The sequence below is a fragment of the Macrobrachium rosenbergii genome, chromosome 48 (assembly GCF_040412425.1).
Source record: "Macrobrachium rosenbergii isolate ZJJX-2024 chromosome 48, ASM4041242v1, whole genome shotgun sequence".
Lineage (NCBI taxonomy): Eukaryota > Metazoa > Arthropoda > Malacostraca > Decapoda > Palaemonidae > Macrobrachium > Macrobrachium rosenbergii.
This window is the reverse complement of record NC_089788.1, coordinates 30,466,753-30,484,549: the sequence shown is the minus strand read 5'-3', so window position 1 is coordinate 30,484,549 and position 17,797 is coordinate 30,466,753. Positions and strand designations below refer to the sequence as shown.

General features: G+C 36.0%; 1 protein-coding gene across 1 annotated transcript; it reads left to right on the top strand.

The window, feature by feature from the left end:
• The first annotated feature begins 619 nt into the window (after positions 1-619).
• Positions 620-4,510, top strand: LOC136831715 (U-scoloptoxin(19)-Tl1a-like). Its single transcript, XM_067092338.1, has 5 exons — positions 620-758; positions 1,391-1,461; positions 2,154-2,200; positions 2,561-2,696; positions 4,230-4,510. The coding sequence occupies exons 2-5, from the start codon at positions 1,413-1,415 to the stop codon at positions 4,364-4,366; spliced, it is 369 nt and encodes a 122-aa protein (XP_066948439.1). The 5' UTR covers positions 620-758; positions 1,391-1,412; the 3' UTR covers positions 4,367-4,510.
• The last annotated feature ends 13,287 nt before the right edge of the window (positions 4,511-17,797 follow it).

Genomic DNA, 17,797 nt, shown 5'->3' with positions numbered 1-17,797 from the left:
CTTGCAGACAAATAATAGGAATTGAGAAGTGAGAAGGAGGCCCAGCAAATCATTTTGTCAGTTTTACTCTTTTATTCATGAATTGATTAATTTATTTGTGTTCTTGTCCTCGCTCTGGTGACACGTAAGTGCGACCCCCCCCCCTCCTCCTCACGTGGAGGTGATAACCCTTATATCTATAATTACTTGTATTTCGTATTCGTATCGATTACCATATACGGGCTTATTGATTCTTTCATGTCACATAATTATATCTTCGGAATGCACTGAGCAAATAGTGTGTGAAAAAAATATAAATACATACATACGTGCATACATACATACATATATATTATATATATGTATATATATACATTATATATATGTATAACATACACACACACACACACATATATATATATATATATATATATATATATATATATATATATATATATATATATATATATATATATACATATACCTTTGCTAATATAACTTCTTTGTCACCATGAAGAGTAAATAACACTAGAAAAATTAAAAATTTCATGACGTAACGCGTAACTTCATGAGACATGAACTTATCCTCAGAGTGGCGGTACCTGGTAACCTTTAGCCTCCCTGTTGTTCCACATGGTGATATCTGGCAATAAATGATCCAGCCCCAGACATGATATAAATTAAGCACAACGCTGCAATTTAAGGTCACTTGTTGTATATCGCAAGTCTGAGCGGTGTCAAGTCCTCTCATCTTGTGTCCTTGATTGACAGTAGCAAAGGTGAGTGACTAGGAAAAATTAAGGTCTCTAATGGTCTCCGAAGAGAGCGGAAGCGTCTGTTACCCGCATTAAATTGTTCTGTCTTCTCTCTCTTTATTTTTTTTTTTTACTTCGCCTCATTATTACTGCTTCGAAATACAGTTATTCACAATATGACCTAAAACTAATTTTCCTCGTTTGCAGTATTTCGCCCTCTCATATCTAAAACTTGAATTTTATTCCCATCATTATTCTTAGATTAAAATAAAACCTGGCTTGCTTAAGTTTAGGATAATTCCTCTCTCAAAATTGGACATACCAGTACCCATAATAAATTGCAAATTTAGTTTCATGATATTTTCATCGTATTTCGTGTTGTAGAAGCCGGTATTTCTCTCTCTCTCTCTCTCTCTCTCTCTCTCTCTCTCTCTCTCTCTCTCTCTCTCTCTCTCTGTACTCGTCTAATGTAAATATGTTTACTTTTTGTTGTTTTCAAATGTTTATATATTAAATAACACTATTTTTTCGTTCAATACGTAGAATGAAACGTTCAAAGAGGTTTTATCGATTAGGCTAACTGTTGTAACCTTGCGTTTTCTCATCTCTTTTGAAAGTCCTCAGTTATAAAATAAATGTATTTTTCCCTGTGACAGATTATAAGAATAATTATTCAAGATGAACGTGAAGATTATCTCCGTTTGTGTGGCATTCTTCGTTATCTTCGGTAAGTCATTTTGTTTTGAATAACGGTCTTGTATATATAAATTTTTTTGCGTCCTTTGTAAGTCTGTCGTGAATGTGGAAATATCTTCTGTTTTATTGACCTCTCGAAAAATCTATACTAGTATCTTTTCAAGAGGCTTGTCTGTTATCAACTTTGTTGATCTAGGCTTGTTTCGGCCTCCACATCCCAGGACCCACTATGTGGGGTCTTGCTACTTCCTTAAGTTTAAAGTATCCCATTTTCTGTCGATATTTTTAGTCTTCGACCTGTGTTTCAGTGTAGCAATACGCTTGAGTTACCATAACAGGCTTCATTCATTTAATACCAGTGTTAATTTTGGATGCGAAGTCAGTTCATTCTTGGTCTGTTTTTACCAGCTTGTCTTCATCTTATAAGTTTGCTATCTCTTCTCGTCTTGGTTAATATATTGTGTATTATCCTAGGTATATGAAAACCAATAGTTGTTAATTAATATATTTTTTTGCATTTATCACTTCATTGGTTCTTATAATCATTTGCTATCTTGCATGATCAAATTTTTACAGTTTTATTTTTTATTTTATCGTTATGTGTGTTTTCTGTACATAAATCATTGATCATGTAAGTTTCTTTACCACTGATACCATAAAGAAATACCACTTTTTAATAAGAAGAACCTGGTGCAGCGATTAATTGTAATTTGTCGCTTGCAGAATGCAATGCAGATCCACTCTTTACGGTCGATCATGGCTCTGAAAGTGTAAGTAGTCCTGGTTTTGGAATTACTTATTTTGACCATTCAGAAGAATTACTTATTATTATTATTATTATTATTATTATTATTATTATTATTATTATTATTATTATTATTATTATTATTATTATTATTATTATTATTATTATTATTATTATTATTATTATTATTATTATTATTATTATTATTATTATTATTATTAAGCAAACACAGCTACTAAAGCTGTCCGTATTCTTTTTATCATCACTCATAATTATATTTACGTAAACATTACATCTAAACTCCAAAGAGTATCAAAAGTAGAGTCAAAAGTTCACAGACTAACAGGTCAGAGGTCTTAGAGTAACCGTCCTTCATTTTCATCAGTTCACCCCTGAAGAACCGTGCTCCAGCCAGGGGGGGATGTGCGCCCTCGAGGACTTCTGCCCTGAGGAGGACAGGTTCCCCGAGAAGGGGCTCTGTCCCACACAACAGGGCGACGGAGCAGAATGTTGCAGGAGAAGTGAGGAATTATAATCTACTGTATAGCACAGCAATGATTACGTTTTATATATATATATATATATTTGTTATTGCGGGATGTTGTATACATTCACTTTTTCTTTGCTATATTTTATTTGTATCTGAAGCTCTCTCTCTCTCTCTCTCTCTCTCTCTCTCTCTCTCTCTCTCTCTCTCTCTCTCTCTCTCTCTCTCTCTCTCTATTATATATTTTATATATATATGTATATATATATATATATATATATATATATATATATATATATATATATATATATATATATATATATATATATATATATATATATATATATATATATATATATATATATATATATATATATATATATATATATATATATATCACATGAATGTATGTATATATATATATATATATATATATATATATATATATATATATATATATATATATATATATCACATATATGTATATGAATGCATATGATTATTATAGTCACAGGTATTTGGTAAAAAATGGTTATATATACATATTTACATATACATATGTATATATATGTGTGTGTTTGTGTGTGTGTGTGTATATATCTATGTAGCCATACGTCTGAGAGGATCAAGAATATAGTAGTATTACATGCATTAATTAAACCAATCAAACAAATCACAGCAGTTCCATTAGAAGGAGGAGTGCAATTAAAAAAATATGTCTGTTTTTAGACCCAGACTTAGTGGATTAAAAGACTTGCTAAATCTTCAGATTTCCCTGCATCGTGCAGCCACAACAATCTTTGAGAGCCATTGACGATAAAAAAGTGAAGTTCAGGTAAAAAAAGCAGGAACAATGATAAATTGTAAATACAATGTATGACCAGTGAATGTTACTATTCACAGAATTATTCTTCCATTATACAACTTTATTACCCATTTTTCTTTTAATGTAAACCATGAATGTGGAAATAAGGTTAAATCGCGACTCAAAACAACCTGAAATACACACTCATCTCTTGAAATTCTGTTAACATACAGTTGCATAATCCGTAGAAATATTGAGAAATTCATAAAGATATTTGATGTGTACGACATCCTTTGTTTGACGTACACTTCTTGTCTGGGGAATACCAACCGAAGCAAATTTCTTTTATTAGGAATGGTGTTACGTATTAACAGCTCAAAGTGAATTATTGCTTAGCAAGCACTACTTGTGAGGGGCATGCGTACCGGACAGCATTGTCAGTTGACCAGAACCTAAAAGGTTTAGTGAAATAATTAGTCATTGTATTTTATTAAGAAAAACAAAATGATAAGTAGACTGTTGAACAAATAGAAATATGTGTAAACACACTGAGTTCCCCCCTCCCACTATATATCACTCTGTTTCAATGTATGACACCCCATTGTATTAATTAGTTCCGGCCCTTTGACTTGTTCCATTTTTTAACCAACAAAAAGTAATTTGGAGATTTCGCAGTGCCTCTAAGTGCAAGTAATCAAAACATATATGTTTTGATTAGAAAATATGATATCATTCTTTTTCTCCCCTCTTTCGTGCGCGCAGTTCCCCACAACGTCCGCGACTGTAAGAAGCGTGGAGGCTTCTGCATCGCGGAGGCTGACTGCAAGGCCAACGCTGAGGAGGCCTTCTTCGGTGTCTGCCCCGAGCTCGATCACGTCTGCTGTATGCTGGTCGTATAATGCGAAGGAGTGCTTCCTTGACTAAAATGATGTTGACGCTGATCAAGGAGAGGGGGAGGTGTTCACAAGCAAAATGTTTTTGTATGTTTTTTTCATTTATCTGAGTAATGGTTTCAAAATACAAATAAATTTCTGCTTAACCTGCTTGTTGCTATTTGTCATAATTCCATTAACTTTATTTTAAAAGATGATTTACAGGTGAATAATCATTGGTAAATATGTTTATTGCATTATATTTTATAATGATGGCAAGGCGATATATGGCCTAACTGCTAACCACAGTTCCAATCCTGCGCTGATATTGATCACGTTTATTCAGCCCAAATTCGGAGTCAAGGTTTTCAGTTGTCAATTTAGCCAGAAAGTCTGTGGAATCGGGGGTTGTTGAGTCATTACGTGAGGCCGTTGCACTAATAGTGTCTAAAGAATATACTGATTTTTGGTTTACCATTTGTGAGCAGAATTGTCAAGACACCGCTTACTGCAAAATGGTATCAGGTCGAATCTTTTCAAGAAAGAAAACTTATTTGGTTATGAATCACGGGAAAGATATTGTATTTAGAGGATTATAATTTAGGACACGAAAACCTTATTGTGAAAATAAGGAAAAGTACTAAAAGTTAAAGATCAAGTGATTTTTGTAAAAGAGGAATAGGAAGAAAATCCGAGGAATATTCAACTTTTGTGGAAGCTGCTGGAGTATGCGGCTGGAGAAATAGCCCACAGTTTTTCAGTGCATCTCATAAAATCATTTGATAATCATATCTACATCATATTCAGTGTTTGTTATCGTGCATGCATCATTATAAAAAAAATCGTTGATTTCTCTATCTGTAGCACATTGCCGCTCACATTGGGTTCCTAAATTCTGTTGCAAGTACACTCAGCAAGAAAAGTGAAGATACAGTTTTCTTTAGATTTCGTTCATCGAATTTTAATTTTTTTCTTACAGAAAACACATAATCTCGGTAAATTTACTCTAGAATATGAAAATACAATGCAAATTATATATGTTATATCTGCAAAACAAAAACTTTCAGATACTTGAAAACACCATGCATGTCCGAAGTAATCAGAATTTCTCAGATGACTTCGTTCATAGAGATCTAAAAGATAGTGTGTGATATCTCGGTGTAGTACTGTTTATCAGAACGGCAATATTTACTCGTTTTCCGTTATGAACAGGCTTATTATTGCATCATCATACGAGGTAATGATAATTTCTTTAATTTTTACAGATTCATATTTGTATTTCACGGTGTTAAAGGTCAGCTGGAATTAATGGCAGTAAATGTTGTGACAGCTAGGGCAGGTTGACCCAATCTGTTTAAATCCGCAAGAGCGTTCTCTATGATGTGCGGAGTACCGCGATAACTTCGGCGGGAAAACACAATTAACTGGATGTTTCTTAACGTTGCCATAGTCTCTCTCTCGCTCTCTCTCAATTGCTAAAACATACTGTACAAATATAGTATCGCTCAATCTCTAAAAGAAAAAAAAAATAATGAAATGAGTAGCTCTACATGTAGGCCTAGGCTTACACAACAGCAACTCTCTCTCTCTCTCTCTCTCTCTCTCTCTCTCTCTCTCTCTCTCTCTCTCTCTCTCTCTCTCTCCATTGCTAAAACATACTATACGAATATAGTATCGCTCAATCTCTAAAAGAAAAAAAATAATGAAATGAGTAGCTCTACATATAGGCCTAGGCTTACACAACAGCAACTCTCTCTCTCTCTCACCATAACATTGCATTCGTTCCTTTATTGTTCCCCAAGTTTTTCGTTGGACATAGCTCAAATTTAACTCTTGATTTCATTATGGAAGATCGCGTTTCCGATTATGCAAGCATTCCGTTCATTGTGGTGTCATAAATTCATATGTGCAAGGTTACTTCGTAGGTTATGTGGAAAAATGTTTCTTTTGCTCAGAACTGTCGCTGCAAACTACAACTTGAAAGAATGCTGTAAAGCTTACTACTGCATTTAAGTATCAATGATTTCAGAACCGTAGAATATGGTTGAAAGTTATAGGTCAAGCAGAAAACAAACACAATAAGACTGAAGCTCCTTCCCTTTCTAAAATTGCCAGATGTCTCATTATTTAGCAATATATGTCCGAAGATTTAAATGAAACTGTATCCTCACTTTTCTTGCCGAGTGTATCTGAATTAACCAATTGTGTATGGTGTATGTATGGGACTTAATATTTTTTATTTTGTTATTCATTATTTTTTGAAGATCACATGGGAAGCCACCACCCCCCTTCGTCCTAGACAGCATCCTTGTTAGTGGGTGAAATTCGCCAGACCCCGCATGCTTTCTCGATTACAATTCCTTGATCGGCAGAAGAAACAAACCATGCCTCTGGAGACGCGTCCTCTCCATAATCCCTGGGGATGCGGTATGGTGCATCTCGAAGGATTATTTTCCCTCAGACCGACGATCTGGAATGTGTTGTTTCTTGGATTGAGTCAATGAAGGTTCCTATTTGGAAGTAAATTCTGTGAAATTTTCGGAAATTTATTCTTTGAGGAATCGAATTCACTTCTTATTATCGTAGAATTTTTTTTTTTTTTGGTTGGGTAAGGGGAGAATTAAATTAGTTGTTATTAGAAGTTAACTCATGTGAAGGGTGGGTTATTAAATTTCTGGATTTTTTCTTTTTTGTTGTTGGGAAAATATTACCATTGTAATGCCGTAAGTAAATTTTTATGGGGAGTTAAACCTCTTTATATTAAAACTGGAGAACCTTCGTCTTAGAATTTACGTCATGAGAATTTGTGGCATTTATTTCCTTTAATAATATAGGCATTGTAATCGGGAATAAAACTCCATTAGTAATAGTGGCAAGTATTTTCTTACAAATGTATGGCTTCATTACTTTAACAGTAGCTTGAAGCAACATATAATTTATATTTTTTATTAAGTAACTCAAAAGTTTCAGTTAGGCACACCATCTGTATTGTTAGCACATTGAAGCAACGCAACAGATAATTTCTATTTTTAATTATATATTTGTATCACATGCAGTGAAGTCAAATGTAGAAGATATCGTCCTCAATATAACACACTTATTCCTTTCCCTTGATTTTTATGAGTGTGCTTCGTCTACACACACACACACACACACACACACACACACACACACACACACACACACACACACACACACACACACACACACACACACACGTTTGTATGTGTGCCTATAAAATGTTTGCGTGTGAGCTTTGAATAAAATTTTTTTTCCACAGTACCATTTTCCTTTAGTTGGCGTAGACCTCTCGATGTGGGACCACCTTGACGTGGTGAGGGGGCTCTTGAACCCCAGGAATTTGTTCCCGGGTTTGAGTCCAAGAGTCTCGTATATCATTATATATTTCTTTGGAATAATTTTGTGGAATTTTCCACTTTTGTAAAATTTATCGGACCTGATAAATAGGAAAAGATATATCTGGGATTGGGTTTATATCCGAAGCTAAATAGCAGGAACTGTGGTAAGATCATCAACTACCCGATAATATTCGGACCTGAGAGATATCGGATTGATATTTCAAGGGCAGAACTATCTTTTGAAAGTAGTCTGTGGATATGAGTGAGGAGCTGACAAGAAACCTTTATTAAGACTTCATGATGCACTTTGTAGATCAAAACTAGATTATGGATGTCAGAGCTATTCTTCAGCGTGTAAAAGTAAACTTGATGTGCTCAATATTATTGTCCATAACATGAGATTACGAATTTGTTTCGGTGCATTCCGAACATCCCATCGAGAGTCTGTATGTGGATACCCATCAACTGCCACTTGACCTACGACGGGAGGAACTGGGTCTGCGTTACTTAATGCGCATTAAAGCAATGCTGAAAATCCTTCAAGTAAGGTCATTTGCCAACTTACAACAGAAAATTTAAACTAAGGTCATCTGTTCCTTTCCAAGTAAGGTTACATCAAGAAGTAAATAACGGCATGTTAGAAAAACAATATTTCACAGTAGGTTGCCTCCAGATTCCCCCCATGGCTTATCCCTAAGGCAAAAATTTGTAAAAAAAAAAAAAAAAAAAAAAATTATTAAGAAGAACTTTGCTGATGAAATTGCCAAACTTTACTGATGAAATGGCCAAGAATTTATTTTTAGAACACGATGTAACCCATGATGGTGCATACAAGATTTATACAGATGGTTCCAAGTCGAGAGAAGGAGTTGGGCTAGCCGTAATTACAGAAGATTCTTATGAGGCTGCAAAGCTACCTCCTTCAGCTTCGGTGTATACAGCAGAACTTTCTGCAGTTAATAGAGCATTAGCTATTGTTCATCGTACCAACAAAAAGACATTTGTAATATATTCGGATTCTAGAAGTGTTTTGGGGAGTCTAAATAGTCTCAATTCATCCCATCCTTTGATTCTCAAAGCTCATGAGTGGCTTTTTCGAATTTCTTGCAAGCACAAATCTATTTCATTTTGCTGGGTTCCTGCCTATGTGGGGATCAAAGGTAATGAAAAAGCTGATAGAGAAGCAAAAAGGGCATGTAATCAAAGATCACTGGATATCAATGAAGTTCCATACGTTGACCTGAAGTCTCCTATCCGAAGCTATATACGCCGCAAATGGCAGGAGCGGCGGTCCACAAATCTCATTGCCACAAATAAGAAACTGAAGGCAATTAGACCTGATCTGAATTTTTGGCAGTCTTCATTTCATAGAGATAGGAGGACTGAAATTGTTTTAAGACTTCGTATTGGTCATTCCCGATTGAGACAGTTTTATTCTTGATGGAAGTGATGCTCCAGTCTGTGCTTGCTGTGGCACTATGTTGACAGTTGAGCACATTCTGGTGTCTTGTCCAAAATATGGTGCTGCCCGCAGGAAATTTGGTCTTTCAGGGAAATAACTTGCACATATTTTAGGAGACGACATTAATGTCGACAACCTTGTAAAATTCTTAAAAGAGATTGAGGTATATTTTAAAATTTAACCCGTTTTACTGTCTAATTCTACCAATTACCTTATGCATACAAGAGTATGCACTTATACTTTTATTTGTATTGTAATTTTTTTCCATTTTATTCTTTTTACATTTTTATATTATATATATATATATATATATATATATATATATATATATATATATATATATATATATATATATATATATATATATATATATATATATAATATATATTTTTATGAAGTGTGATTTACGTTGTCATTCCCTGTAGGTTATCATCATCTTCATTTACATTTCATTAATCATTAAGTTATTTATTTAATTTCACTACGGCGCTGAATGGCCAAAATAGGTCCCAGTGCTTGGGCATGTCCCTAAATTTCATAATTTATCCATTTAGCTGGCGTAGCCCCGAAGTGGTTAGCCTAACCTTGTGGTTTGCTGCTGTATTTTAGGATGTTCTGAGTTCCATTCCCATTTTAACTGTTTGCTATGACTACAGTCGTCTGACTGTCGGGTACATAAGTCGTTGCTTAGATTTACTGAAGTACAATGGTTAATTAGCTGCATGCATTCAATTAGTCTTCCTCGCCCGGAATCTAATTTGAACCATCTCGCTTGGTAGAAGGGAATGTTACTGCTCACACCATATAGGCATTATATATATATATATATATATATATATATATATATATATATATATATATATATATATACATATATATTGATATTCAGTATATATATGCATATATGTATATATACATGCATATATTTATATATGCATGTGTACAGTAATTATGTATCTATGCATGCTTTGTTTACAAAATTTGTGCGTGTATGTCCACATACGATTTAAAGCTTTTCTTATTAAAAATTTGGAAACACGTTATACCACAGTAGTCGGACATTCCACACTTAAAACCTTTGGAGACCGTACCAGCAGAGCAAAACTTACTTCTCCCTGTCTGGGGTCAAGTACCCAATAATTCGGGCTAGAATTGTGGGCACATGGACGTTTGTTAGGAGCTGGGAAATCAGAGAATGAAAGAAATCGCAAAGTACGAGATTATGACGAGGTCAAGGGAAATAGTACTGTATAGGCAAAGGATAGGCCACAGAAGATTAACACAGCTTTTTAATGAATGGGAACTCTCAATCCTTCTGTCAAGATTGTTTGGTTCCTCCAACCGTCTGACAGTTTGTGATTGAATGCCCAAGTTTAGCTGATATTCGAGGTAAGTACTTTTTTTATCATAATACTTGTGATGGTAACTACTCAATGTCAAAATTTTAGAAAGTAATTTTACTGAAGCAAGCCTTATTGATTATCTAAAAGAAATAAAGATTTTAAATAAGATTTGAAATTTTTTAGATGAATTCGTATATAATTTACTTAATTTTTAAAAGAAATTTATTTAGTTTTATTTAATGATGCAAGGAAGAAATATATTTATTAAGCGTGTATAGATGAGTAAATGTTTCCAGTCAAGAACTTTATTTTATTATTTTTAAACTATTTACATAAATCCTTTAGATAGGCGGGAGATTTCTGGGATCACCGCAACAAACTGGTTTATTATGTTTTGACAACTGCTTTTTGTCACAGTATAGTATTCTCATAATCTAATGGAGTTCATTAGTTTATTGGCGTCAGTGACCTTAGTACATGTGACGCCAGAAGAATCCCATTAATTAATTGATTGACCTTTGGAGAATACATTCGCTGTTATGCATAATTAGTGGCCTTCAACCTAATAGCATTATGCTATTCGACACCCTGGAAGAAAACTATCTATTCAAAACTGGATCTGTTGTTTAGACAATTGTCATAAAGTAAACCTCGGGTTTGCCGTAATGACTTAGATATTCGTCGGAGAGATGGTAATTTGTTATTATTATGATTATTGTTCAGAAGATGATTTTTTTTTTATGTCTGTCTTCAAAAAAGAAACAAACCGTGGTTCAGTTAGGTTTCGGGAAGTGAGGAGGCGTGGAAAATTAGGAAATCATCCGAAGAGAGGGAATAGTGTGAGACTATCAATCCCTGGATTATCTAGTTCGCTGACAGTTTCGATCCCTTCGACGGCGGAGCTTTGGCCTCCTGTTTTTGCTTCGGTATTCTTTTATTTTGCAGAGGTCCCATCGTTCACGAGGTGCGTCTGTCATCTCTTGGGATTATGCCTTACTCTTTGAAATCTAAATACTATTTCTTGAGTTCATTCGACATCGACTTGAATAGATTTCGCGGCCTTTTTTGTAATATGTACTTCAGTTTTTCATAGCGCATAATTTACATCCAATGAAGTTAGTTTTTTGTTTGTTTTATTTCACTGTCTCTTAGTGTCTGCAGATGCCAGTTGACTGAATTCTGGAATTAACTAAGAAGCGTTTGACAGTCGGTTTGTCCTTCGAAAATCAACTAACATTGCCTCTTTTGTTCATTATTATTCCAATCACCATCAGAATGTTAAATTCTCTGTTTTCTCTGGAATGTTCTTAAGGGGTTTACGTGTTTGTAGCCTGCAGTTAATTGATGCTGAGATCAAAACTATTTATGATATTGCTTTGAAACTTAAAAACCCAAGGACCTTTGTAGATGTAGCATAGAAAAGAGCCAGGAAAACATTTTATTTAACTAATAACAAACTTGAATTCAGCAAGCATAATATTCTCAAATTACCGGATGATGAAAGGTTTTTACAAATTCCTAGAATTTTAAAGCTTTTCAACATAAATGTTCTTTTCAGTAATTTTAATGTTAAGAGTTTAGTGATAAAAAATTCTCCCAAAGATGTTTCTGGCCGCATCTATGAAATTCCTTGTAAAAAATGTGATAAAATATATTATGGACAAACTAGAAAACCACTTTCACAACTAATCAAACAACACCAATATTCTGTGAGAACTGGCCAAATATCGAATGTATTATTCGTACATATGAGAGATTTAGATCATCCTATTAACTGGAGTAAAGCAAGACCTTTAGTCCCGTGCAATGACACAGTTAAAAGGAATATCATCGAATCTTGTTTTATTAAGTCAAATAATGAAAGTGTTCTAAATTTAAGTCTTGGTTTATTTAAACGATGCTTTAATAATTAAAAAAGTTGGTGATAAATATAAGCAAAATTAATATTAATTTTTATACATGTTTCTGCAATTTGAATGGGTAAGATTCCGTTTGCCTTATGGTTAAATATATATTTGGATTAGTTTGAGACCGCGTGATCCTGGATTTTCCATGGATTAACCTTTTCTTTTTAACCCCTGGCAATTAACCATCTGGTATTCAAGGTTATACATGTTTTTGGATTTTATAAGCCTAAACTTTAGTATTTCTTTTTGTTGGGTCTTAGGTCCAGTTTGTGACAGCTCAGTCCCAGATTATCCTGGATTAACTTTCTGTTTGTTACCCTTTCACAACTGAACATCTGTTATTCTTGTTCCTTTTGTTTACTTTGTAACCTTCTTTATATTTGTGTCTCATTCGTGCCCTGACGATGCGTCAGTAAACATGAAAGCGCTTGGTACTGAACTTCTGCCTGTCTTTTTCCTGCGAGATTCTGATATATATTTTTTATATATATATATAGATTCGCTTATATATATATATATATATATATATATATATATATATATATATATATATATATATATATATATATATATATATATATATATATATATCTATTATATATATATATATATATATATATATATATATATATATATATGTATATATATATATATATATATATATATATATATATATATATATATATATATATATATATATATATATATTGTTATGTGTGGGACTTGGCTGATGAGTTTATTGATTAATTAACATAATTTATGAGGCCCTGCATTGCCAATGACCCACGTAACCTGTCAGTTAAATTTACCATTAACCCCAAAGACAGACAATTACTTAATTAAATGAGGCCGCCAGCCGGGGAAAAACAATACAGGGAATAAGGGTTACTCTGCAACACATGGATTACAACAAACCCCCCCTTACTTCCCAATTGGTCCCGACAAAGAACGAATGTGCGGTTAGCGAGGAAATTACTTGAACTTTTGCCCACATCAGACAGTCAATTTTCCCCTGCTTCAAGTAACGTCATAACGCAACGAAGTATTCAAGATATCGTACGCAGTTCGTATAATTGAAGGCTAATTGTCTTCCGAATAATGGGATCAAGACACAAGGTTGCCTGAATGCTGGAAATTACTTACTTAACATTCCCTAATTCCTATTTACTGCACGGGAATAGTTTACACAGTCACTAAGCAATATTAATTATTCTTACACTAGATTCATAAAAGTAAATTGGTCATACCATATGATCGTAGATGGTGGCGAAGAGGGAAAACAAAGGAACTGGAAATACATAAAGAGATACTAGCGAGTCGACAAAAATTTGGCAAATTTCAAACTTACTGTGACATAGGTCGCTGCGCATGCAACTGACGATCGGAAGTCTTGAAAATAGCCGTTGTCTCAGCTCACTAATACCAATGAAAACAGCAAGAGGGCAAGCACTAAGAATTTGTTACACACAATGCGTCTGCCTTTCGTGACTTCCACCCCGCGAAGTAGGTTCCTTCACGTGGTGAGGGGGTAAGGGGCCCTGGCTTTTCTTCTTCGTTCTTACGAAGAATAAGAGCCCGGGCCCTGACGGATCACCTACAAACCTTTCGATTTAAATGGCGTGGATATTTTCACTTTCGTACAAATTTCTTAGACCTGGTAAATAGGAAAAGGTATCATAGCTGGGATTGGGTTTATATCTGAAGCTAAATAGTGAGAACCATGACAGGACCATCAACTGCCCGATAATGTTCGGACCTGAGTTTTCAGGCGGAACTATTCTACGGGACTGGACCACGGATTCCAGGGGGGTCTAGTTCTGGGAATAGGACTCTCGGCATTCTGTCCGGTTTGCCCATAATGTGATTAGGGTGGGGATGATTGTATTCTAGTAATGCTCTCAGTCCTATCAAGCGGGTTGGCTTACACTTGAGCCACTTTAATCATGTGCCATCCCCTTTGGGGTAGGGTAGGGATGCGGACATTTGGGAGTCGGTTCTCACTTGTGCCATTAGTGGAGGAATGAACTCCATGAAAGGCTGATGATATCTTTTTAAGATTTTCAGTTTTTTTATTTATTTATTTTTTTTTTCTCTCCAATACTTTTATCTTTATGGACGGTATAAATAAGGATATAAGTACCCCTGCATCCTGTGATGATAACCAATTGGCACAGACAAAGACCTCTGCAACCTCGTCTCGGAATACGCGTACGGAAAAACCAAATAAACATTCCAGTGTAATAACACTGAAACCCTATGCTCCAGTACGGAGCAAAGGGAAATTTAGTGGAAATGGTGATTGTGAAATTGGACCAGGAATATATGAACAGTCGTATGACAAATATTTGACCTTTAGCCTGGAAGAACCAAATTGTGACATTTTCAATGTATACAGGGATATTTTAAAGTGTTGTGGCCGAGAGCCTAAGATTAGTCCCGAAGGTAAAGGAAAGCTGACGGTTGAATCTACCTCAGCTAAAGAAAGTGAAAATCTAAAATCATTGTCTCGCCTTGGAGGAGTCAAAGTGAAGTGTGCCGTACATGCCTATTGGAACCACTCCAAGGGTATGATATTTGCCCCACAGCTCATGACATATTCTGAGGAAAAGTTAGTGGAAGAATTGAAAGATCAAGGAGTAATAAAAATAGAAAGAATGAAGAAAAAAGTAAATGGAGCCCTAGTCCCACTTCCCAACTTGATAATCACTTTTAATTCCACTCGATTGCCTAATATAGTGAAGGCAGCCTGGTTACGCTTCAAGGTCAAACAATACATCCCAAGGCCGAGGAGATGCTTTCATTGCCAGGAATTTGGACACATGTTAGGGTCATGCAGGCAGAAACTGCAAGGCAAACCTGCCATTTGTGTCAAGTGCAGCGAACCAGAGCATGGCATATGTAACAAGCATGCCAGGTGTGTACATTGTGGAGAGAATCACCCTTCATCTTCAATAAATTGTGATGTATACATCATGGAAAAGGAGATTCAATCATTAAGGGTAACTGAACGACTTACATTTAGAGAGGCAAGAGAGAGAGTATTAAACTTATATGTTAGACCAGGAATATCCTTTGCCAGTGTAGCCGCCAACCGGAGAAAGAATATAAATGGTACAAAGGCCAAGCTAAACAAAACACCAGTGATGACTCGTAACCGAGCCTCTTCGGAGGCTGTGCCAGGGATGGCTGGCACTCCTGCCTCTTCGGAGGCTGTGCCAGTGATGGCTGGCACATCTGCCTCTTTGGAGGCTGTGCCAGTGACTGCTGGCACTTTTACCTCTTCGGAGGCTGCGCCAGTGGTTTCTGGCGTTCCTGCCTCCGTGGAGGCTGCGCCAGTGATTGCCGGCGGTTCCGCCTCTTCAGAGGCTGCTCCAGGCATTGCTGGCGCTTCTACCTCTTTGGAGGCGGCGCCAGTCATTGCTGGTGCTTCGGCCTCCTCGGAGGCTGCGCCAGTGGTTGCTGACGCCCCCGCCTCTTTGGAGGCTGCGCCAGTCATTGCTGGCGCTCCCGACTCATCGGAGGCAGTGCCGGATGTAGCTGGCACTGCTGATCTTCACCACCCCCCTCAGGAGACATCAGCTTTGTCTGGTGTCCCTGAAACCGACAACCCCCTAAAAAGGAAGGCCGCTACAAACAATCGGTCTCCTTCTAGAAAAAAGGAGCAAGGTAGCAAGCTGAAAGCGCTTAAAAGAGGTTCCAATATTACAGCCTGTAAAGGAAAATAAAATTCATTAACTTTCTCCAGTGGAACTGTCAGGGATTGAGAGCAAAGTGGGAAGAATTGAGACTGCTCATATTAGAAGTGTCTCCTGTTTGTATAGCTCTGCAGGAGACCATGATTGGTAACAACATGTGCCCCAGCCAACGAAAGTATACATCTTATTACTCCACCTATAATTTAAATATGGGAAGTCATGGTGTCGTTTCGTATGTTCGAAATGATACCCCACAAAATCCTATTAATATCCAGTCAGCTTTGCAAGTAATAGGTGTACAGATCCATCTACAAAGAAAATATACAGTATGCTCTCTCTATCTACCACCAAATGAAGTCTTCCCAATCAATGAATTTAAATCTCTTATCCAACAGTTACCACATCCCTTTATTAATTTGGGAGATATGAATTGCAGAAGCCCTCTTTGGGGTGATATTGTCACCAACCAAAGAGGAAGATGCCTAAGTTCCATCATAGAAGGTGAAAATGTGGGATCCTCAACTCTGGGGAGTCTACACATTTTCACGTTCAAACAGGCACGCTTATCGGCAATTGATCTATCTATATGTAGTGATGACTGCCTTATAGATTTTAATTGGAGAGTTATAAATGATAGATTCACCAGTGACCATTTCCCAATAGTGGTGAGTTCAGCATCAAGTCCTCCATCTTCCAGGCTACCTAGATGGAATACAAAAAAAGCTGATTGGGTAACATTCCAGGAGCAAAGCTCAATAGATGACTCTGCTGATGACTTTCCCAGCGTAGATGATGCTCTTGAATTTTTAAGTACAATATTGTTCTCGGCTGGTCTTCAGTCCATACCCAGGACATCAGGCGTATTTATCCACCGACCGGTTCCTGGTGGACTCGTAAATGCCAGGAAACTCATAGAACTATGAGGTCTGCATACGCAAGATACCGTGACGAAAATGTGAGTATTACCGTGTAGAATTTCGAAAAGCAAGAGCTCATTTTCGTTTGGAAATCAAAAAGCACGAAAAGAATCTTGGACAATCTTTATTTCTTCAATAAATTCGAAAACTCCTCTAACCCTAGTTTGGAAGAGAGTTAGAAAAATAGCAGGCAAGTTTACTCCCTGTCAACCTCCAGTTATCAAGATCAATGGTTGTGAGGTAGCAGACCCCCAGTTAGTTGCAAATGAGTTTGGTAATCATTTTGCTAATGTTGCAAAGAAAAACGATGATCGTCCATACTCGGCTCAAAGGCAGCAGATGGAACAAGTTGAAATAGATTTTAATACGTTGAGACATGAGAAATACAATGATCCGTTTACGATGAGGGAATTTCTATCGGCCCTAAATAAATGTAATGAATCAGCTCCTGGACTGGATGATATAACGTATTCAATGATTAAGCAAACCCTGAAAATACCAAACAATTCATATTGAGCCTTATTAACAGAATTTACAGGAGCATATCTTCCTAAGATCTGGGAGATGTTAAAATTATTGCCGTTTGCGAAACCTGGAAAAGACTCGTTTAAAGTAGAAAATTATCGTCCAATTGCACTATCATCATGTTTTGCAAGATCATGGAAAAAATGGTAAACACACGCTTGATGTGGTACTTAGAACGGGGTAAATATCTGTCCCCAGCACAGTGTGGCTTCCAAGCATGCACTCCACAACTGATGTTCTACTTCGAATG

Excerpts from the sequence above, each read along its gene's own strand:
- LOC136831715 (XM_067092338.1), top strand. The coding sequence starts at position 1,413 with ATGAACGTGAAGATTATCTCCGTTTGTGTGGCATTCTTCGTTATCTTC. Across the intron at positions 1,462-2,153 it reads GGCATTCTTCGTTATCTTCG|AATGCAATGCAGATCCACTC; the intron begins GTAAGTCATTTT and ends TGTCGCTTGCAG. Across the intron at positions 2,697-4,229 it reads AGCAGAATGTTGCAGGAGAA|TTCCCCACAACGTCCGCGAC; the intron begins GTGAGGAATTAT and ends TCGTGCGCGCAG.